Source organism: Fimicolochytrium jonesii, assembly GCF_025526975.1.
Source record: "Fimicolochytrium jonesii strain JEL569 chromosome Unknown EV422scaffold_13, whole genome shotgun sequence".
NCBI lineage: Eukaryota > Fungi > Chytridiomycota > Chytridiomycetes > Spizellomycetales > Powellomycetaceae > Fimicolochytrium > Fimicolochytrium jonesii.
The window spans coordinates 676,435-691,675 of record NW_026515680.1 but is presented as its reverse complement, the minus strand read 5'-3'; the positions used below and the strand labels follow the sequence as shown (position 1 = coordinate 691,675).

The window sequence follows — 15,241 nt, the reverse complement described above, 5'->3', positions numbered from 1 at the left end:
CTCGGTGCGTGATGCAATGCAAAATGACTGAGATGAAACGAGCGACGCTGTCAAAATGAATTGCAGACAGGCTGGACCGAGGCGTGTTCTCCAGTGGCCTGTGGGTGACGCTCTGCCGATGCTCTGTTCCGGCACTTATCCGTTGCTTTCGACTCTTCCCAAGCCATGTCCGCCACCACAACACCCATCCACATCCGCAAAGCCCTCCCCCAAGACGTCCCCCTCATCCTCGCCTTCATCAAACTCCACGCCGCCTACGAAGGCGCCCCCACAAAGTGCCATGCGACCGAATCCAAACTGCTCACCACGCTCTTCACCCCGCACCCGTACGCGTCCGCCATCTTCGCCGTCCTCAACGGGCATGAAGTCGCATTAGCCATCTATTTCTTCAGCTTCTCGACGGCGGTGGGGCCGTGTTTCTTTTTGGAGGATCTGATTGTCGCGGAGGAGTACCGGGGGCGCGGCGTTGGAACGGCGATCTTGAGGGAGTTGGCGAAGGTGTGCGTGGAGAGGGGCTGTGGGAGGATGGAGTGGGGCGCTTTCAGGGGGTAGGTTCTGGGAGCATTGATCGTTTTGCTGGGAGGATTGTGTGTCTCACCTTTGGGGGTTTGAGCCAGGAATGTAAAGGCCGCGGAGTTTTATACGAAGAGGGTCGGGGCCAGAATCGTCGATGATAGCACGACGTTTCGGTTGGAGGAGGAAGCGTTGCGGGACATGGCAAATCTGGACGACCGAAAGACCAACGAACCCAGCGCGGGGGGTTGATGGATGAGGCTGAGTGGAGTGGAGTAGATTTCCTGGGTATGCAGTTGCGAGATTGTTGGTTCAGGATGTTGGAGGTAAATGACTGTAAGTACTTCGGCGCCTTGCCCGATGGATCAGTCAGGCCTCTCATCAAATGAAAAGCTGTCGCATTGCACCTGATCATTTGGAGTGCCATAGGCACGATGGGGAGTATCGGTATGTCCTAGTCCTAAATGGATTCAAAGATTGACACCCCTTTGCTGTATATGTACTCCTCGTCTCTACCAATAAGATCAATGGAGTTGGGCAGTCAACTCGGTGTTGACGTCCCAGATGCATTGTAAGTGCGCACATAACGCAACCAGCGTAACATCCACAAAGCAGCATTCTAAGTTGCAGCCCCTATGTCTACCAAATGACATCTGCCTGACCGTTTCCACTAGAAGCAGCAGTCATTGACTCATCAACTGTTCCTTGGCAACTCCCCAGCCTTCAGAAATTATCCAGTCATCCCAAGGCGCAAGGACACGAATGCTGCACAGACGAAGGCTAATGACTCTGTGCTTCACGGTCCCGATCCAAAGGGCTTCACCTCGGTCCTCCATCAGGTCCCTGCCGCAAACGGCCAGCATTGACACACCCGTTCCGCCGGCGGGAGCGGGAAAAGCGGAATTCCCGAAAGGAGCGAGGGAAACACCTGATCTCTGTCGTCCGATCCTTTCGTCGGCGCAAATTGCGGCCGTCCAGGGAGACTACACTTTAAAGCAGCTAAGGTTGACCGGCGGCTGAATACTGTGAGGGGGGCTTTATCGCTCAAACGCTCGGGCGAGAACTCGACAGCGCGTTCCCATGATTACATCAGCAATCCCGACATATGCACTTCCAGTTAGGCTCAACCATCGCGGATGACACCCATCCCTTCCGGTATGGTGGTCCCGAAAATGACACCATTTCGCGCCAGGGAGTCGTGGCTTGCGCCATCTTGCTTCTTTCCTGGAGGGTTCAATTTCGTCTGGTTCGTCGGCTGTCTTATGCGCTCGGATATGGTTCAGTCAGAGTTAAGTGGTTGGTCTCGTGAGGCTACGTGAACGCCTTCTTTTGCGGCGTTTACAATGACTCAGTGGGATGGGAGAATGTGCGCAATTTGAGTGGGTATTGGGTGCCAAGGAAAAAAACGTGCGTTAGGACCCTGAGCGGGCAGGATACAGCCTGTGAATCGAGGTGCGATGTTCCGCATGGAATCAGGGCGCCCGGTCCGGCTATAAAATGAGAGGCATGTTTTGGGGAGAAGCGAGAATCTCCAGTTCCCGCAACGCATTTGAAAGACACATTCTATGATCTGATCTGAGATTCAACATCTTCATACCATCCGTCTTCCGGGACCATTCTATCTAAGACACCATTCAAAATGAAATTGTTCGCCCACCTCACCCTCCTCCTCGCCACCCTCTTCACCCTCCTCCACCCAACCACCGCCCAAGACCTCAACAGTCTGATCACCCAAGTCGAAAACTCGCTCAAACAATCCGGCGCTCTCTCCGCCCTCGAAGCCCTCTTCCAGGACCTCAAACCGCAAGCGGAGCAGCTGCTCGCCCAAGCCGGCGAATTCACCTTCTTCGCACCCTCCAACACCGCGTTGGAGAAGTTTCAGAAAAAGTACCCGGACCTGTACGCCAATGTGACCGCTGACCCCGAATGGTTGCTCGATGTGCTCAAGTACCATTTCCTCCCGGGGGTTGCCTTTGACCCCAGCAAGGCGCCTGCGAAATCGTTCCCGCAGACCGCGCTGAACGACGATGCCGTGCAGGTGAATGTCAAGGGGAAAGACGTCACGGTCAAGTTTGACGGCGGGCAGGCTAAAGTGACTGAGTCGGTTACCGTAGCCAAAGGGGTCGTGCATGTGGTTGACACGGTGTTGACTCCGCCACGGGCTTTGGCGGATGTTGCGAAGGACGCTGGGTTGACTTCGTTGATCAAGGCCGTGCAGACCGCGGGGCTTGCAAAGGATGCCGCGGGGCTTACCAAGTTCACTCTGTATGTACCTGCTGTACCTGTCTGATCTACGCTGTTTCCCACTCCTCCCGAGTTAACGGGAGCAGTCCATTCACAATCTCACCCCCCCTCTTTTTCCCATCCGCCAGCTTCGCCCCAACCAACCGCGCCTTCGACCGCATCACCACCTTCGCCAAATCCCAAAACGTCGCCATCACCCCCGCCCTCCTCGCCTCCATCCTCAAATTCCACATCGCGCCCCACCACGAATATTTCTCCACCGACCTCCCTACCGACGGCAAGCCCGTCACCGTCGCCTCCGCGCTCAAGGGCGCCGACCTCACCGTCTCCGTCTCCAAGAACGTCGTCAGCGTCTCCGGCGCCGGTACCAGGAGCTTCAAATTGCCGCCGGGCAAGGTCACGAAGGCGGATATCCTCGTCAAGGGCGGAGTCGTGCATGTGATTGATCATGTTGTTTTGCCGGATTTGAAGGGTGCGGGTGCTAAGGCACGTAGGAGCGAGGTGCTGGAGAGGGCAGAGTTTGGGGATGGGGAGAGTGCTGCTGCGGGTGGGGTTAGGGTCTCGCGTGCTGTGTGGGCTTTGGGGGTTGTCGCTGCTGTTGTTGTGATGATGTAGACAGCAACTTCGCACACCTTGCGTTTGTGATATGGCTTACATGATATGGACCTTTTTGTGCTACGTATGCATCGCTGACTTGTATTCTATGATGCTGTTTGTGACCCGTACATGACAATACAAGAGTTTACCGAATCTATCGTCGGGTCACTCGTTTCATTGATGCGACCCCGAAACCAGATGCGCGCGTCGGGCATGTTGCTCGGCACCATACTGTCCCAGATACGTTAGACCTCGCCGCCAACATTGGCGACGCCTGGGTGTTTTGACGCACGGGGCAACGGGTAGCGTCCCCGCATTGTGATCATCACCGGAAGCTACACGGCCAGGTCCGATTCGATCAGCCCCTTCGGGCGAGATGGACGCGAAGCTCAGATTGCCCAACTCGCGACAAGGAAGCTGGTCGTGCTGTCGCTACAGAAGCGAAACCAGGCCTCAAGGTTTTCAGTCTACTCTCCAGAACAAGGACAGGCTCAGAAAACCATTTACAAGACCACCAAAAAAGATGGGACCATGCCCAATATATACAACGCACGAATGTCGCAGACACCCCCCCCCCCCCCAACCCCCGATCCCTCCCCGTCACACGACCTATTTCTGCAACTGGGCTATCCACTCCTTCCACTTCACCACGCATTGCGACGCCAATCGCACCGGGTCGCCTTTCCACACGCTCCCAATGTAGCTTTCCAATAGCCGACGCGAATTGCCGTTCTCCCAGCTTTTGCCGTAGTTGGTATAGAGCTCGATGTTGGGGCGGTAGATGCGTTTTAGGTATTCTATTGCTGTGAGGTTGACCAATGATAGTCAGAATATGCTGGATTGAAGGGGCACGAAGAGGACAAGGGACTCAACTCGTCAACTTAGGAGGCTCTTTGGCTTTGAGCAAAGACTTCTGGGCTTCCTTAACCTCAACCTTGCTCTCAACGGCAGTATCCGACACCTCCTCCATCATCTGCGACATTCCCTCAAGATGCTGCGCGGACTCTGCTAGATCCTGCGATACAAGCATATGCACCCGATGCGCCGTCTGCGATACCCCTCCCTGTTCCGTCGTGTCTGTTCGACGCTGGAAACATACGAGTTTCGTGTAAGGTGGCAGGTTCCGCTTTCGTCGTTCGTCCGTCTAGTATGAGTGACAGTGAGCCAACACACTCCAGCAGTTTTCCACGGTGGGTTTTTACGAACCTGTTTGACAGCAACAAAGCAAATCTCATCCCAATTCTCCTTCGGCTGTTCTCTCCGCGCCTTCCGTCGCTCCCGCTCCCGTTCCAGCAACGCTTTCCACATCCTTGTTTCTTTCGGTTTGGCAGGCTGTGGCGGCTGTCCTTCGACTTCGGGATCTGTCGGCCGTGGGTCCGGTCTGCGGTCGTTTTCATGGGTGCTTGCCGCGGCCGGCATGCTTTGGCAATGGGATGCCTCCTCCGTGGGTAGCCGTGACAAGGCAGTTGTGAACGCCGTAGGTACTGTGGCGGCTGTACGCAACCTCGACGAGGGTGTCTCCAGAATCTTGGGTTGCTTTAGTGCTTGTCGGTTCGCAACGTTGCGCCGGCAATGGCAGGCTGCTGGTACTGAAAGCTGAGACTGGACGGCGGAACCGCTGATCTCTCTGGCTGTACTGCACTATGGATGACGATAGGATATATGGGTATATGTCGCTCCAGCAAAGAGAAGCCTGTCGTTCCCTTTCGTGCTTCGTCTCGGGTGTTGGCAAGTTGGAATTGGAATGAAGGTTTCCGCCTCTTTCCGCTGGAGAACGCGAGACCGGCATTTAACCGGCATTGCGACTTTCGGCTGCATAGTATGGACCCTTTCACCCCCCACCAACGGTTAAGATATCCCGGAAACTGAGCATAGCAACGAGAGGGGCACAGAGGTCGGCCCGACAGCGAAAAAATGAAAGGGGCCCATGTCTCTTTGCCGCATGTCCAAAGGGAGCTGGTCCTCAGATCCTCCTTGCGTTCACATGGCCAATGTTGGGAAGATTCTCCGCCTGCCACCTACTGGATGCGTTTCACCGGCGCAGAGCAATGATGTGGTCGACGTACGAAAGTCGACCGACCGCATCCCCAACGAGAACGACCATCCCCGTTGTTGATGCGTGCGATCTGACATACGGCATGGCCAATATGACATCCAATCCTCAACTGCGCCGATAAGAACAGCCAATGGAACAAGCAATTATCATAGACCGTAATGTTTTGTATTTACTTCATAATATTACGACTAGTGAAGGCGCTTTATGACTGCAACCATATGACCACCAGCACCGCAATGCTGGGGAGGTAGCCAAAGAGAACGTTAGCAGCAGTCACAGGATAGGAGGAGAGGAGGATGACGAAGGAGAGAGGAACCCACCTGAGTGGATTGGTAATAGCTCGGTGGCTTGGGGAATCTCCCGGTAAAGCCAATGATCCCGAGTCCTGATCCCTAAGTGAAAGAGAACATAGTTGGTTGAACGACAGTCATACGAGGGATGGAGCGAAGAAGAGAGAACCGACCTGCGTAAAGTACTAATAGCTCGTTGGCTTGGGGACTCCCCCGGCAAGCCATTGTTTCCGAGTCTTGATCCCTAAGTGAACGAGAACACCTCGGTTATGGCAAGCATTCGAGGGATGTATCTAGAGTTGAGGACGACTAAGAAGAGAGAACCGACCTGAACAAGTAGCAATAGCTCGTTGTGACTTGGGGAATCCTCCCGGCAAGCCTATGATTCCCTAGTCCTGATCCCTAAGAGGACGAGAACACGGGTCGGTTAGCAACCGGATGTGACGAAGAAGGAGTTGCGGACGATGAAGAACGAAGAGTACTCAGCCACGCGAGTTAATAGCTCGGGTTTGGAGAAAGCTGATGAGGACATGAGTGAAGAGTCGACGACGATATCGAATAAGGCGACGATGATCAAGAAGAGGATGATAAATAAGGCGACGACGACGACTTACATGAGCACTCTGTAGCGTTCGCAGCTCCCGAGCCTATTGTCGATTTTGCCGAATACCGCAGATCACTTCCAGCCCTCTGAACACCTGTTATCCCACCACGTAGAAATAGCATCTCCGTCTACGGCCTCGTCGCCCTACCAGATATAGCGCAGGAATGTAAGCCAGGGTCGTCAGGCTTTCGGATCACTGGGTTTAATCCGTATGCGGACTACTTTGGTGGATGTCGAAATGCGAAGGCTCGGGACTGTCGAGAGTTGGCCGATATATGTGCACATCAGGCTCCTTGTCGTCTGTTATCGTCGAGGATTATCGGGTGTGGAATGCAACTGGGGTGAACAAAATACGGAGGTAATACTCCCAGAATGTCCTTCTGAGGAGGCCTCGCCGTCGATATCCAAGGTGTCGACGTTGATCTTGGATATCAACAACACCTTGCTGCGCGCCATCGGCAGCAAGGCAGCAAGGATCAGGTAGAGCGTAAAAATCATGGTTTATTCCTGAAGTGCTGCAATCACTGTTGCTCACAGTCTCCTTTTGCAGTCCTTGCACAAACGGATCTCAAGGGCAGAACCCATGAGATTGAACTCAGAGATATTCGGGGGCAGGTCTTTGGAAGCAAGCTTGTGTTACTTGGTTCTGGCACTCTCAAGTTCGTCAAGGAGGTGTCAAAGGACTACGAGATCTCTATTTGCACTGCCGGAAGTAGCCCGTACGCTGCAGCTGTGGTGAAACTCCTGAATGAGTGTTGTGGTCAAGAAGTTATCAAAGGCAGAATGATATCCTGCCACTTCCAACACTTCCTCGGGGAATACGTCAAACTGTACCCTGATTGTGCGCTCGCGAAAGAGATGGGTATGAGGCCTCCTCAGAAGGACATTCTGGGAGTATTACCTCCGTATTTTGTTCACCTCAGTTGCATTCCACACCCGATAATCCTCGACGATAAGACAGAAGTGTGGCCGAGCTCCCAGTTGGACCACATATGGGTTAGACGACCCCAAGTTTCCAACTTCCGTTGCCTGGAGATGGGTATGGATGTCTAATGTTCCTCTGCCCAATTGACTACCACTCCAGAGGGTCGTCGCGACTACGAAAGGAAATTTCTGGGATACCAAATTGCCTCAGACATCTCTGCTCCTCCTCCACGACTGGTTCTTCGAAGACTACGATGAATGGGTTCAAGGAGGTCGAGTCGGGTCGCCGCCTTCCGTGCTCAAGTGGGCGGACGACCTGGGCAAGTCAGAAAATTACCTTTCGGGTAGGGAGAGCGAGGACGAAGTAGAGTCACCAGCGGAGGCTGCTGATCCGAATGGTGAGTGAACGCGTGAGGGTCATATATCAACAGGTGAAGCACGTCTCGCTAATGTCTTTCCGTTTCAGCCCACATATAGAGTATACTACAGTGGAGGCCCAATATCTTGCGTCCTGGTTCGGCACAATGGGAAGGCTATGGAGCCCGGGGTACCCAGCATTCCGGTCGTGGGTCCTTTTTGATTCCTGCAACTGGGTGCTGGAGGTGGTCTTGTCCGTACGGGCTGGGACAAGATTGCAGCTCTGACCGTAAACGTGCGTTGCCGGGGGCCGACGTGCGGAGGTTACCAACTGGATGTACTTGTACAGCCAGCGTGGAAGCTCCCTAAATTTTTTCATAACACCTTTTCTTGTTACAACTTGCGGCGGTACGTATGCGAACCTTTCAACGCGCATCTCCTTGTCCCTCCATTCTTACACTGCATCTCTCTTCCTGAGGTATCCTCGTCGCAGCACTCTTCAGTCCTTCGGCACGCGCTAAGAAGCCTGGAGGATCCACTCTGCTCCGCATTCGCATAAAGTCTTTAGCGGCGTTGGATAGTACATGAATCAAGGCGAGGCCAAAGATCAATCACGTCTATATATATAGGTGCGTCGACGCGTTGGAGGCGGCCGACCGTATCGATGCACACCTGAAGTGGTTCTGGTTTCCACTCTTCTTTTCCTTTCTTACCGACATCAGAGACCAGTGCCCAACGGGTGCAGCAAGCGCTCGCATTCGCATATTTTTTATGGCTGCAAAGCAGACAGAGCCCTAGCGCTCGTCGCATGGTGTCCCGTACGGGGGAAACGCGCAGGGCTCATATGACCAACGGCCGCGACGCGTGCCGCATCTGACTGACAGTGACTCTTCTTCACCGGCCTCTGCGCCGTTGCTTTCGTTCCCTTCTTACTGCCTTCACCACTTCAAAGACCAACATCTTCCCCATACGTGAGAAATTTTTTCTTTGACCAGCTGGGGATAGTCAGCTGAACTACATGCAACCATCTCACGCTTGAACCGGTAATGCTGTGAGTGCCTTTGGGATCTGCCTGCCGCTGATGAATTGCAATCTCTAGCTCCATGTGGGGTTAGGGTTAATGAAAGGGTTAACCCTAACCCCTCCTGACATTCCTCTAAGGCAGAGACTGTCCACTGGCTTCCAGGCACCGTGCACTAGTAAGCATAACGGCATTGCAGGGGCTTTGCAGCCATAGCAATCTCCCCGCCTACGGCGGCTCTCTGTAGATGGACGCCAGTTTTCAACAGCCTGAAACGCGAATTCGGTTCAAGGGAAGTACAGACGAGCGCTCGGCATCGAGGCGGGTGATAGTCCGATTCGCGGTCGATGCGGTGCTGATCACCGCTTTCTCCTGTCGCGCTTCACGTTCCTCGCCAGGAAAATTCCAACTCGCAAAGGGAACTGGATTGGATGCGAATGCGGCTGAGCGCCTTCGAGTCTCGGCGGCTTGCGTCAATCATCGGTGCTCACGTTCTCGTTTCCCTCAGGACATCACCAACGACAGTTGCAGCACGCTCTGCCGGACTCCTTTTTTTTAAGTTGGATAAGTGCTTACGTGACTCTGCATCCCAAATGTCGAGATGCGCTACCGTATCTCCCAAAACTTCGGCCATCGCAGCCCTGCGTCGGCTCCCTAGGTATGTTCGTGCGATCCATTGCTCCTCTTCCCGTTCCAGCGCTCGCTGTACTCGTATAAGAAAATAGTAACTCTCGCGTGTGATATCAAACAAGAATTAAAAGCTGTTTGCAGTATCGTTTTGCGTGCTGGATCTTGATGTTGCGCTGGTGTGGTTTTGGACGTGTCGTTGAGTCGGAGGTAAAGGCTCCGATGGATTGTATTTTTTGTCGCCAAGTCACCTTCATGGTCCTGTCAAATTTTGGCCAGTCTACGGATTAGCTTCGCTGCTAAAACACCACATCTGACTTCCGCTCAAGCTACGCAGTGATTGAGGAACAGAAAGATAAAAAAAAAGTCCATGATCATGCCTCCGACCATTCCGAACGCAGGACAAAACGCCGCGTGCTCAAATGTTCGAGTTAATATACAAAGCAGGATACCGACGGCAGGTGGAAGAGCAGTTTTGGAGCGCCGTGATATTTTGCAGGAGCGATTGAGATGGATTTCAATCATTACTGTCGAGCAGGAAGCGCTCATCCGGCCCTACACCCGAAGTATGGCCCTCATTTCCCATGGCAGTGCTCCTCAATTTGAACGGACGGGTCAAGATTGCCCCGGAGGAGCCGTCGTCTTTCAATTCATGTATTGCAATTCGCTCCATCTTATTGGAGCTAAGGAGATACCAACAAAGTCGACAGAGGAGGGGGAGAGGGAATTTATTGAAAGGTCATGGTTGCTTCTTCGTCTCGCAAATGCATCATCTCCCAACAGAGCCTGATCCAGATATACAAACACAGCGCTGCCGAAAACAGGCCCGACGTGGCCGTTGCTACATGCGAGTACCCGTCCGAGCCATAACGTCGATGAGTAAACCCCCGGGCAGCAAGCGGGCCGGGAGCACAAACATCGACCCCATTTGAGGCGGTAATATTCCACATCTCGGGAAAGTCTACGGGCTCAATCGCCACGATGTACCATGCCGCCGAGGCCCCAACACCGGGTTTGCGCAGAAGCCAATCAATGTCTTTTCGGAATTGGCAGTCGGACTCTTCCATTGATGCATGCTTACCGTGACAGCGCGCTCTACACGGCCAAAGAGTTGTAAGAGTTGTGGCCAAAGGCGGATAGGTTTTTCAACACATTCAAGACCAGAAAGTTCATCGCCGCAGCACCTTTCGCGTACTCACGGTCGCAAACGGGCACGCCTTCGGCTCCTTTTCTCTTTTTGCGAGGCGCTTATATGTATGCACGAGGTTTCAGAGCAAGAGGTGACTTTGTGCGTCAACGAAAGGCAACATACCGGCGTTTTGTACGGGCGTTGTACCATTTCTTGCTATCGGCCCTCAACTTTATGGCGGAGCGCATTGTGAAGTGTTTAGTTGCCTCGACGTGAACCTTTTAGCTCATTTGGCGTGTGGATTTTGACGTTGCTGTCGTGCCGCGAAACCGTCGCCAATGTCCAAGGACGAAGCCAAAGTGGGGTACTCGCATTGCAACGTTCCGTTTTGAGATGGTGTTAACGTCTTGTTCCTCACTCTCTTGCAGCGAGCGGCTTTGCCGGTATGTGGACATGTGCCCCAAGGAGGCGTGTCCCTCCAAGCATACAATCGATGCTCATTGGGGCCGCGGGCTTTCTTGCGACCCGTCCCCTTGCTTCGGCAGGTAAGCGGGTTCCGCATCGAGACTCTGAACGACAGTTTGGAGGGAAAGAGGCCTGCACTACGCGAAAGATGCGTAAGGCGAGGTCTGCAGAGCGAGCACACTGACGCTCATCTGTTTGGGGTCTCGTTGACGCGCAGTATGCGTTTGTTGCCGTTGGTGCTGAACATTGACGATACCCTGCTTGGGATGCTCACACTTGCGAAGACCTCGGCATGTAAGACTTCGAACCCCTTCGAAATGTGTGCCAGGGTCGAAGAATACCAACTTAGACATTTTATCATGCTCTCAGTCCGTGCTTCGAATCTGCCGGAAAGCCGAGGCTCCGAGCTCCATTTCAAGCGGAAAGCCAAGGATTCGGAGAAGATCGACGTGTTTGTGCCGCTGTGCACCGAGGCTCTTGACTTCCTAGAGGCATTGCAGCCTACATATATGTACAGGTAGCGGCCAAAACTTACATGTACAGGTTCAACGCGCGATGAAGTCTTTCCTGATGGCTTCCAAGAGAGCAGAAAGTCACCGGCCATCACCTCACAGAAAGGTGGTTGACGGGGGGCCGGCGAGTCTGGCCAGTCGCCCAGCGCTGTCAATTTCTGAAGCGCGTTGAACCTAAGTTTTGGCCGCTACCTGTGCGTAATTCGAGGTATCCTTGATAAGGACTGGCACCTCCCCGTACGCGGAAGCATACGCAGCCCTGTTCGATAACCGTCGGGGGGAGACGGTCATCACGGGCTACGTATGCTCGGCACGGGTCAGAAGAGAGGCCGGGAAGAAATTGCCGCAAGAGAAGCGAAAGCCGTCGAAAGATCTGCCGAAGATCTACCACCACGCTTCAACTCTAATCTTCGGCGGGTACGTTCAACGCAAAGCTAGCTGACACGGTTGCGGGAACGCACGAGGTTGCGATCACTGTTATTCGGTGCGGCTGTGGCGGGTGCTGACATCCCTTTTGCGCCTGTGGCGTCCGAACCCATATCCGCCCTCTCTGATGGCGTTGAGTGAGGAGTTTGTTGGCTTTGATGGGGATCTCACAGTGTTTCCGGATTGGATGTGGGTATTCGGTACTCAATAATGCCAAACCCCGGAAATACACGGGCTTGGAGAAGAGACGCACACCTCCTGAAGTTGAATGCAGCCGTCTTCGGTATTGCTCTGCCGCGTCAACGACATCCGGTGGGCGAGGGCAATATGCACTTCATTGTAGTTTCCTTCCTTCCCACTACCTCGTCCTATCATGCCGTAGAACAAGCACGAACCATCCAGTTGAAACCTTGTTGGACGCACATCTCCACGTAGATACTGCATAGCGTAGTTCACCGATAGATCTTACAATTCGGTCCATGCATGTTTGTTGTCATTGTGAGCCTACACGTATCCACATACAACCCCAATTTTCTAACCTATCTCATCAGTGATGATCTATAACTACTTGTGCATGATACATAAAAAACTATCTCCAGTCCGACAGATCCAAGCTGCACACACCGTTCGGCGTGAATACGGGTTTTGCCATCCACTTCGCCAATCATTGGTCGTCGAGAACGGTCATGGTTGTCGAAGGAGGGAATGTTCCGGTCCATGGAGGTGTTTGGAAAGGACAATGTCAGATAAGATCAATAGGTGAGGGCGTAGAGTTGACGCTCTCAAAGCCACTCACTACGCACCTACTCATCAGCTGCGGCTGTTGGCGAATGATGGCTTCCAGACTACCTTTGGGTACCCCGTTGGAGTGGATGGGCGGCCGAGATTGCTCCAGCTGGCGGATGATCACTTCGATCGAGGCGTCCTCAAGTTCGTCAAAGAACTGGTCTTCAGTCTCCCACCCACTCGCCATGCACAAACGTCTCCATATTCACAGGCGATTGGACTTGTCGTCTCTGTGCATATCAACCACCAGTCCGTCGTAACCCTGGCCCATATCAACACGCTATATATACGACTCGAGACTTTAGCCCATACCTCACACCTGCGCTAAGCTACTATAAACGAGGCTCTGGGCTACAAGCTCAACTACGCCGATGGATACAAAGGGAGGAGAGAAAAAATAGGCCGAAAGCATTCACCAACGAAACGACATTACCATACCCATACCCATACCCATACCCATCCCCATCCCCATCCCCATCCCCATCCCCATCCCCATACGCTACCGACCGACCTCCTCGTCGCACCACCCGGACAACACCTCCTCGCTCGTCGTCAGTCATCCTCGAACTGAACTGGACTTCGTCGCCATTCCACGTGCGCCCACCACCACCTATGCGTCGTCGTCACCGCCTCCCCCTGTCGTCGTCACAGTCGTACCATTCCTCGTCAAAGGCCCAGGTCATCCAGGCACGGCACTCCACGGGCCTATCCCTAGTCCTCGTGCGCTCACGGCCCGTGCCAAGAGCGCGTCGACATGTCATCTCGCGTCGCAACCCCCTTTGCACGCGTTTTCCCCCTTGCACACATTGTGCATCCCACAACGCATACCAAGAAACACCCAGGCCCAGACCTTCGTCGCCAGTCATAGACCACCGTGGAGCGCTCTAGGCCCATGAATCATCGGCGCATTTGAAATGCGAGCACGCAATTCCTGGCGAGTCATGCAAAAGACACTGGATTGCGGGCGCAGTCCTATACTGTGCCACCTTTTGAGAATGAGTTCTTCCTCGGGACCTCGTTTCCAGAGAGAGCAGTAGCGACCAGAGAGAGAGCCGTTGCGGGCGGACGAGGTGCGTCCTAGTGAGCCCGAAGTCTATAAAAGGAGGACCTCGGTTCGCCCTCCCCTCCACTTTTTCCGCATCAGTTCCGCACACAACAATCTCCTCTACTACTACCTCTTCACTACTACTACCTCTTCACTACTACTACCTCTTCTCGACTACTACCTCTTCTCGACTACTACTCTTCTCGACTACGTATCTATTGGTCGCTCACGTACTACTAGTCTCTGGCCTACTGCCGACTACTACTACTGGGTTGCCAATACTACTAGTCTTAGCCTATGGTCGACATCCATCCTGACGTGCTGGGCACCCACGTTAAAAGGCCCTCGTGAAGCAACCGGTATACTCGGTGGCTCTTTCGGGAGACAATCGTGCTGGGAGCATGGGTACGTTAAAGGGCCGGTGCTGGGCAACCACATTAAACGCCTCGTGCTGGTAGGCATGCGTACGTTAAAGGGCCGGTGCTGGGCTACCACAGAAAACGCTCCGTGATGGAAGACACACGTTAAATAGCCCGCGTAATGGGCGTTATGAACCTGGAATGTGCAAATCAACGCAAAGCGACCGTGACACTCGGTGGCTCCTTCGGGAGACAAGTAATGGGCTGGGTGGGACGGGTGGGACGGGGAAGACTTGTATATATCTCTCTTGTAATCTATCTCTGTCTTGTACTCTATATCATAATACTATCTCTTAATAAAACTACTTTGAACTCTACTACGTACTTACTGGGTTTTAAACGCTCTGCGTCGTGCGGTCTTTATGAAAAACGGCTTGAAAACTGAAATATGGGAGATATGGGAACAACGCAAATCCAATTGGGCGTTGGCTCAGACGACAACGCAACGTGGCAATGTGTTGGAAGAATATGGTGTATGTAGGAATGTCGAACGGCCAATGTCGGTGGTCCAAACATGCAAATATAAAGATGTCGGCGATGGGGACGCGTTCATAGGTGTTGCATGCATTGAGATGGACGATGACGACAGAAGGCTTGATACCTCCAGACGCGATGGCAGGAGAGTAACGCTCGTCGTATGCGGACTACAGTACGTCAGTCTGGACGGTAATCTGCATTGCAGTTGGTGCAGCAGATTTCTCGTCCGTCTTCCACGTGTCGCAATGCCAAGGAGCATCTTCTTTGACAGCTGATGGTTTGCCGCCGCAAACTCCTCATAGTCGTATGGGTTGAAGAAGACCAGCAGCGGCTTCCTCGCATCCGCCTCCTTCGTCTCAACAATACGTTATCGGCGTCCCTCGCGCGCTTTGATCCGTTGGGAGCCGTGGTGAGATCCAAACGCCGTCTCAAATGTGGCCCACAGCGACCCTTTCTCCACGCCTTATTCCTTCTCGGTATTCATATCGGATGGAGCTTCACAAAATCTAGTTGGATGGGTGATGGATGAGCGAGGCGGCAAAGGCATCGACTTCGCATGGGTGGAACGTAAACGAGGGGCTTCTTGCCGTTCGGCTCCTTCATCTCAGTCATCCTTCATCGGTTCACCGCCGTTCTTTACTTGCATTATTCGCGCAAAGCCTTGATGATGTCCCAATGCTCTTTCGAACATCGCCAACAGCGACTCTATCCCCACTTTGAATTCCTTCGAATCCGTAAATCTCCGTATT

The 15,241-nt window shown here is 53.4% G+C and overlaps 5 protein-coding genes across 5 annotated transcripts; 3 read left to right on the top strand and 2 right to left on the bottom strand.

Annotated features, from left to right (window-relative positions):
- Window positions 1-18: 18 nt before the first annotated feature.
- On the top strand, window positions 19-1,039 carry EV422DRAFT_76732 (acyl-CoA N-acyltransferase). Its single transcript, XM_053074377.1, has 3 exons — window positions 19-548; window positions 618-849; window positions 1,037-1,039. The coding sequence occupies exons 1-2, from the start codon at window positions 166-168 to the stop codon at window positions 763-765; spliced, it is 531 nt and encodes a 176-aa protein (XP_052925289.1). The 5' UTR covers window positions 19-165; the 3' UTR covers window positions 766-849; window positions 1,037-1,039.
- On the top strand, window positions 831-3,372 carry EV422DRAFT_567991 (FAS1 domain-containing protein; the record flags this gene model as incomplete). The annotated part of the gene is made up of 3 exons (XM_053072602.1): window positions 831-839; window positions 2,141-2,778; window positions 2,886-3,372. 3 exons carry the CDS (start codon window positions 831-833, stop codon window positions 3,370-3,372), a joined length of 1,134 nt encoding a protein of 377 aa, XP_052925288.1.
- Window positions 3,373-3,938: 566 nt separating this feature from the next.
- On the bottom strand, window positions 3,939-5,110 carry EV422DRAFT_531422 (uncharacterized protein). Its single transcript, XM_053070460.1, has 3 exons — window positions 4,561-5,110; window positions 4,228-4,498; window positions 3,939-4,157 (listed from the first exon to the last, which is right to left on the bottom strand). Exons 1-3 carry the CDS (start codon window positions 4,771-4,773, stop codon window positions 3,964-3,966), a joined length of 678 nt encoding a protein of 225 aa, XP_052925287.1. The 5' UTR covers window positions 4,774-5,110; the 3' UTR covers window positions 3,939-3,963.
- A 1,827-nt stretch (window positions 5,111-6,937) lies between these two features.
- On the top strand, window positions 6,938-7,309 carry EV422DRAFT_488610 (uncharacterized protein; the record flags this gene model as incomplete). Its single annotated transcript, XM_053067428.1, has 1 exon — window positions 6,938-7,309. A coding segment is annotated over one exon (372 nt), but the record flags the coding sequence as incomplete, so codon positions are not given.
- A 2,619-nt stretch (window positions 7,310-9,928) lies between these two features.
- On the bottom strand, window positions 9,929-10,663 carry EV422DRAFT_76327 (uncharacterized protein). The gene is made up of 2 exons (XM_053074376.1): window positions 10,433-10,663; window positions 9,929-10,328 (listed from the first exon to the last, which is right to left on the bottom strand). The coding sequence occupies exons 1-2, from the start codon at window positions 10,570-10,572 to the stop codon at window positions 9,962-9,964; spliced, it is 507 nt and encodes a 168-aa protein (XP_052925285.1). The 5' UTR covers window positions 10,573-10,663; the 3' UTR covers window positions 9,929-9,961.
- Window positions 10,664-15,241: the final 4,578 nt, after the last annotated feature.

What these genes read in the sequence shown, in the direction of transcription:
- EV422DRAFT_76327 (XM_053074376.1), bottom strand. Translation starts at nt 10,572, where the DNA reads ATGGTACAACGCCCGTACAAAACGCCGGTATGTTGCCTTTCGTTGACG. An exon ending in AGGCGTGCCCGTTTGCGACC is followed by an intron (nt 10,329 to 10,432) that starts GTGAGTACGCGA and finishes TTGGCCGTGTAG; the next exon opens with AGCGCGCTGTCACGGTAAGC.
- EV422DRAFT_76732 (XM_053074377.1), top strand. Translation starts at nt 166, where the DNA reads ATGTCCGCCACCACAACACCCATCCACATCCGCAAAGCCCTCCCCCAA. An exon ending in GAGTGGGGCGCTTTCAGGGG is followed by an intron (nt 549 to 617) that starts GTAGGTTCTGGG and finishes GGTTTGAGCCAG; the next exon opens with GAATGTAAAGGCCGCGGAGT.
- EV422DRAFT_531422 (XM_053070460.1), bottom strand. Translation starts at nt 4,773, where the DNA reads ATGCCGGCCGCGGCAAGCACCCATGAAAACGACCGCAGACCGGACCCA. An exon ending in GCTTTGTTGCTGTCAAACAG is followed by an intron (nt 4,499 to 4,560) that starts GTTCGTAAAAAC and finishes CACTCATACTAG; the next exon opens with ACGGACGAACGACGAAAGCG. An exon ending in AGAGCCTCCTAAGTTGACGA is followed by an intron (nt 4,158 to 4,227) that starts GTTGAGTCCCTT and finishes TCAACCTCACAG; the next exon opens with CAATAGAATACCTAAAACGC.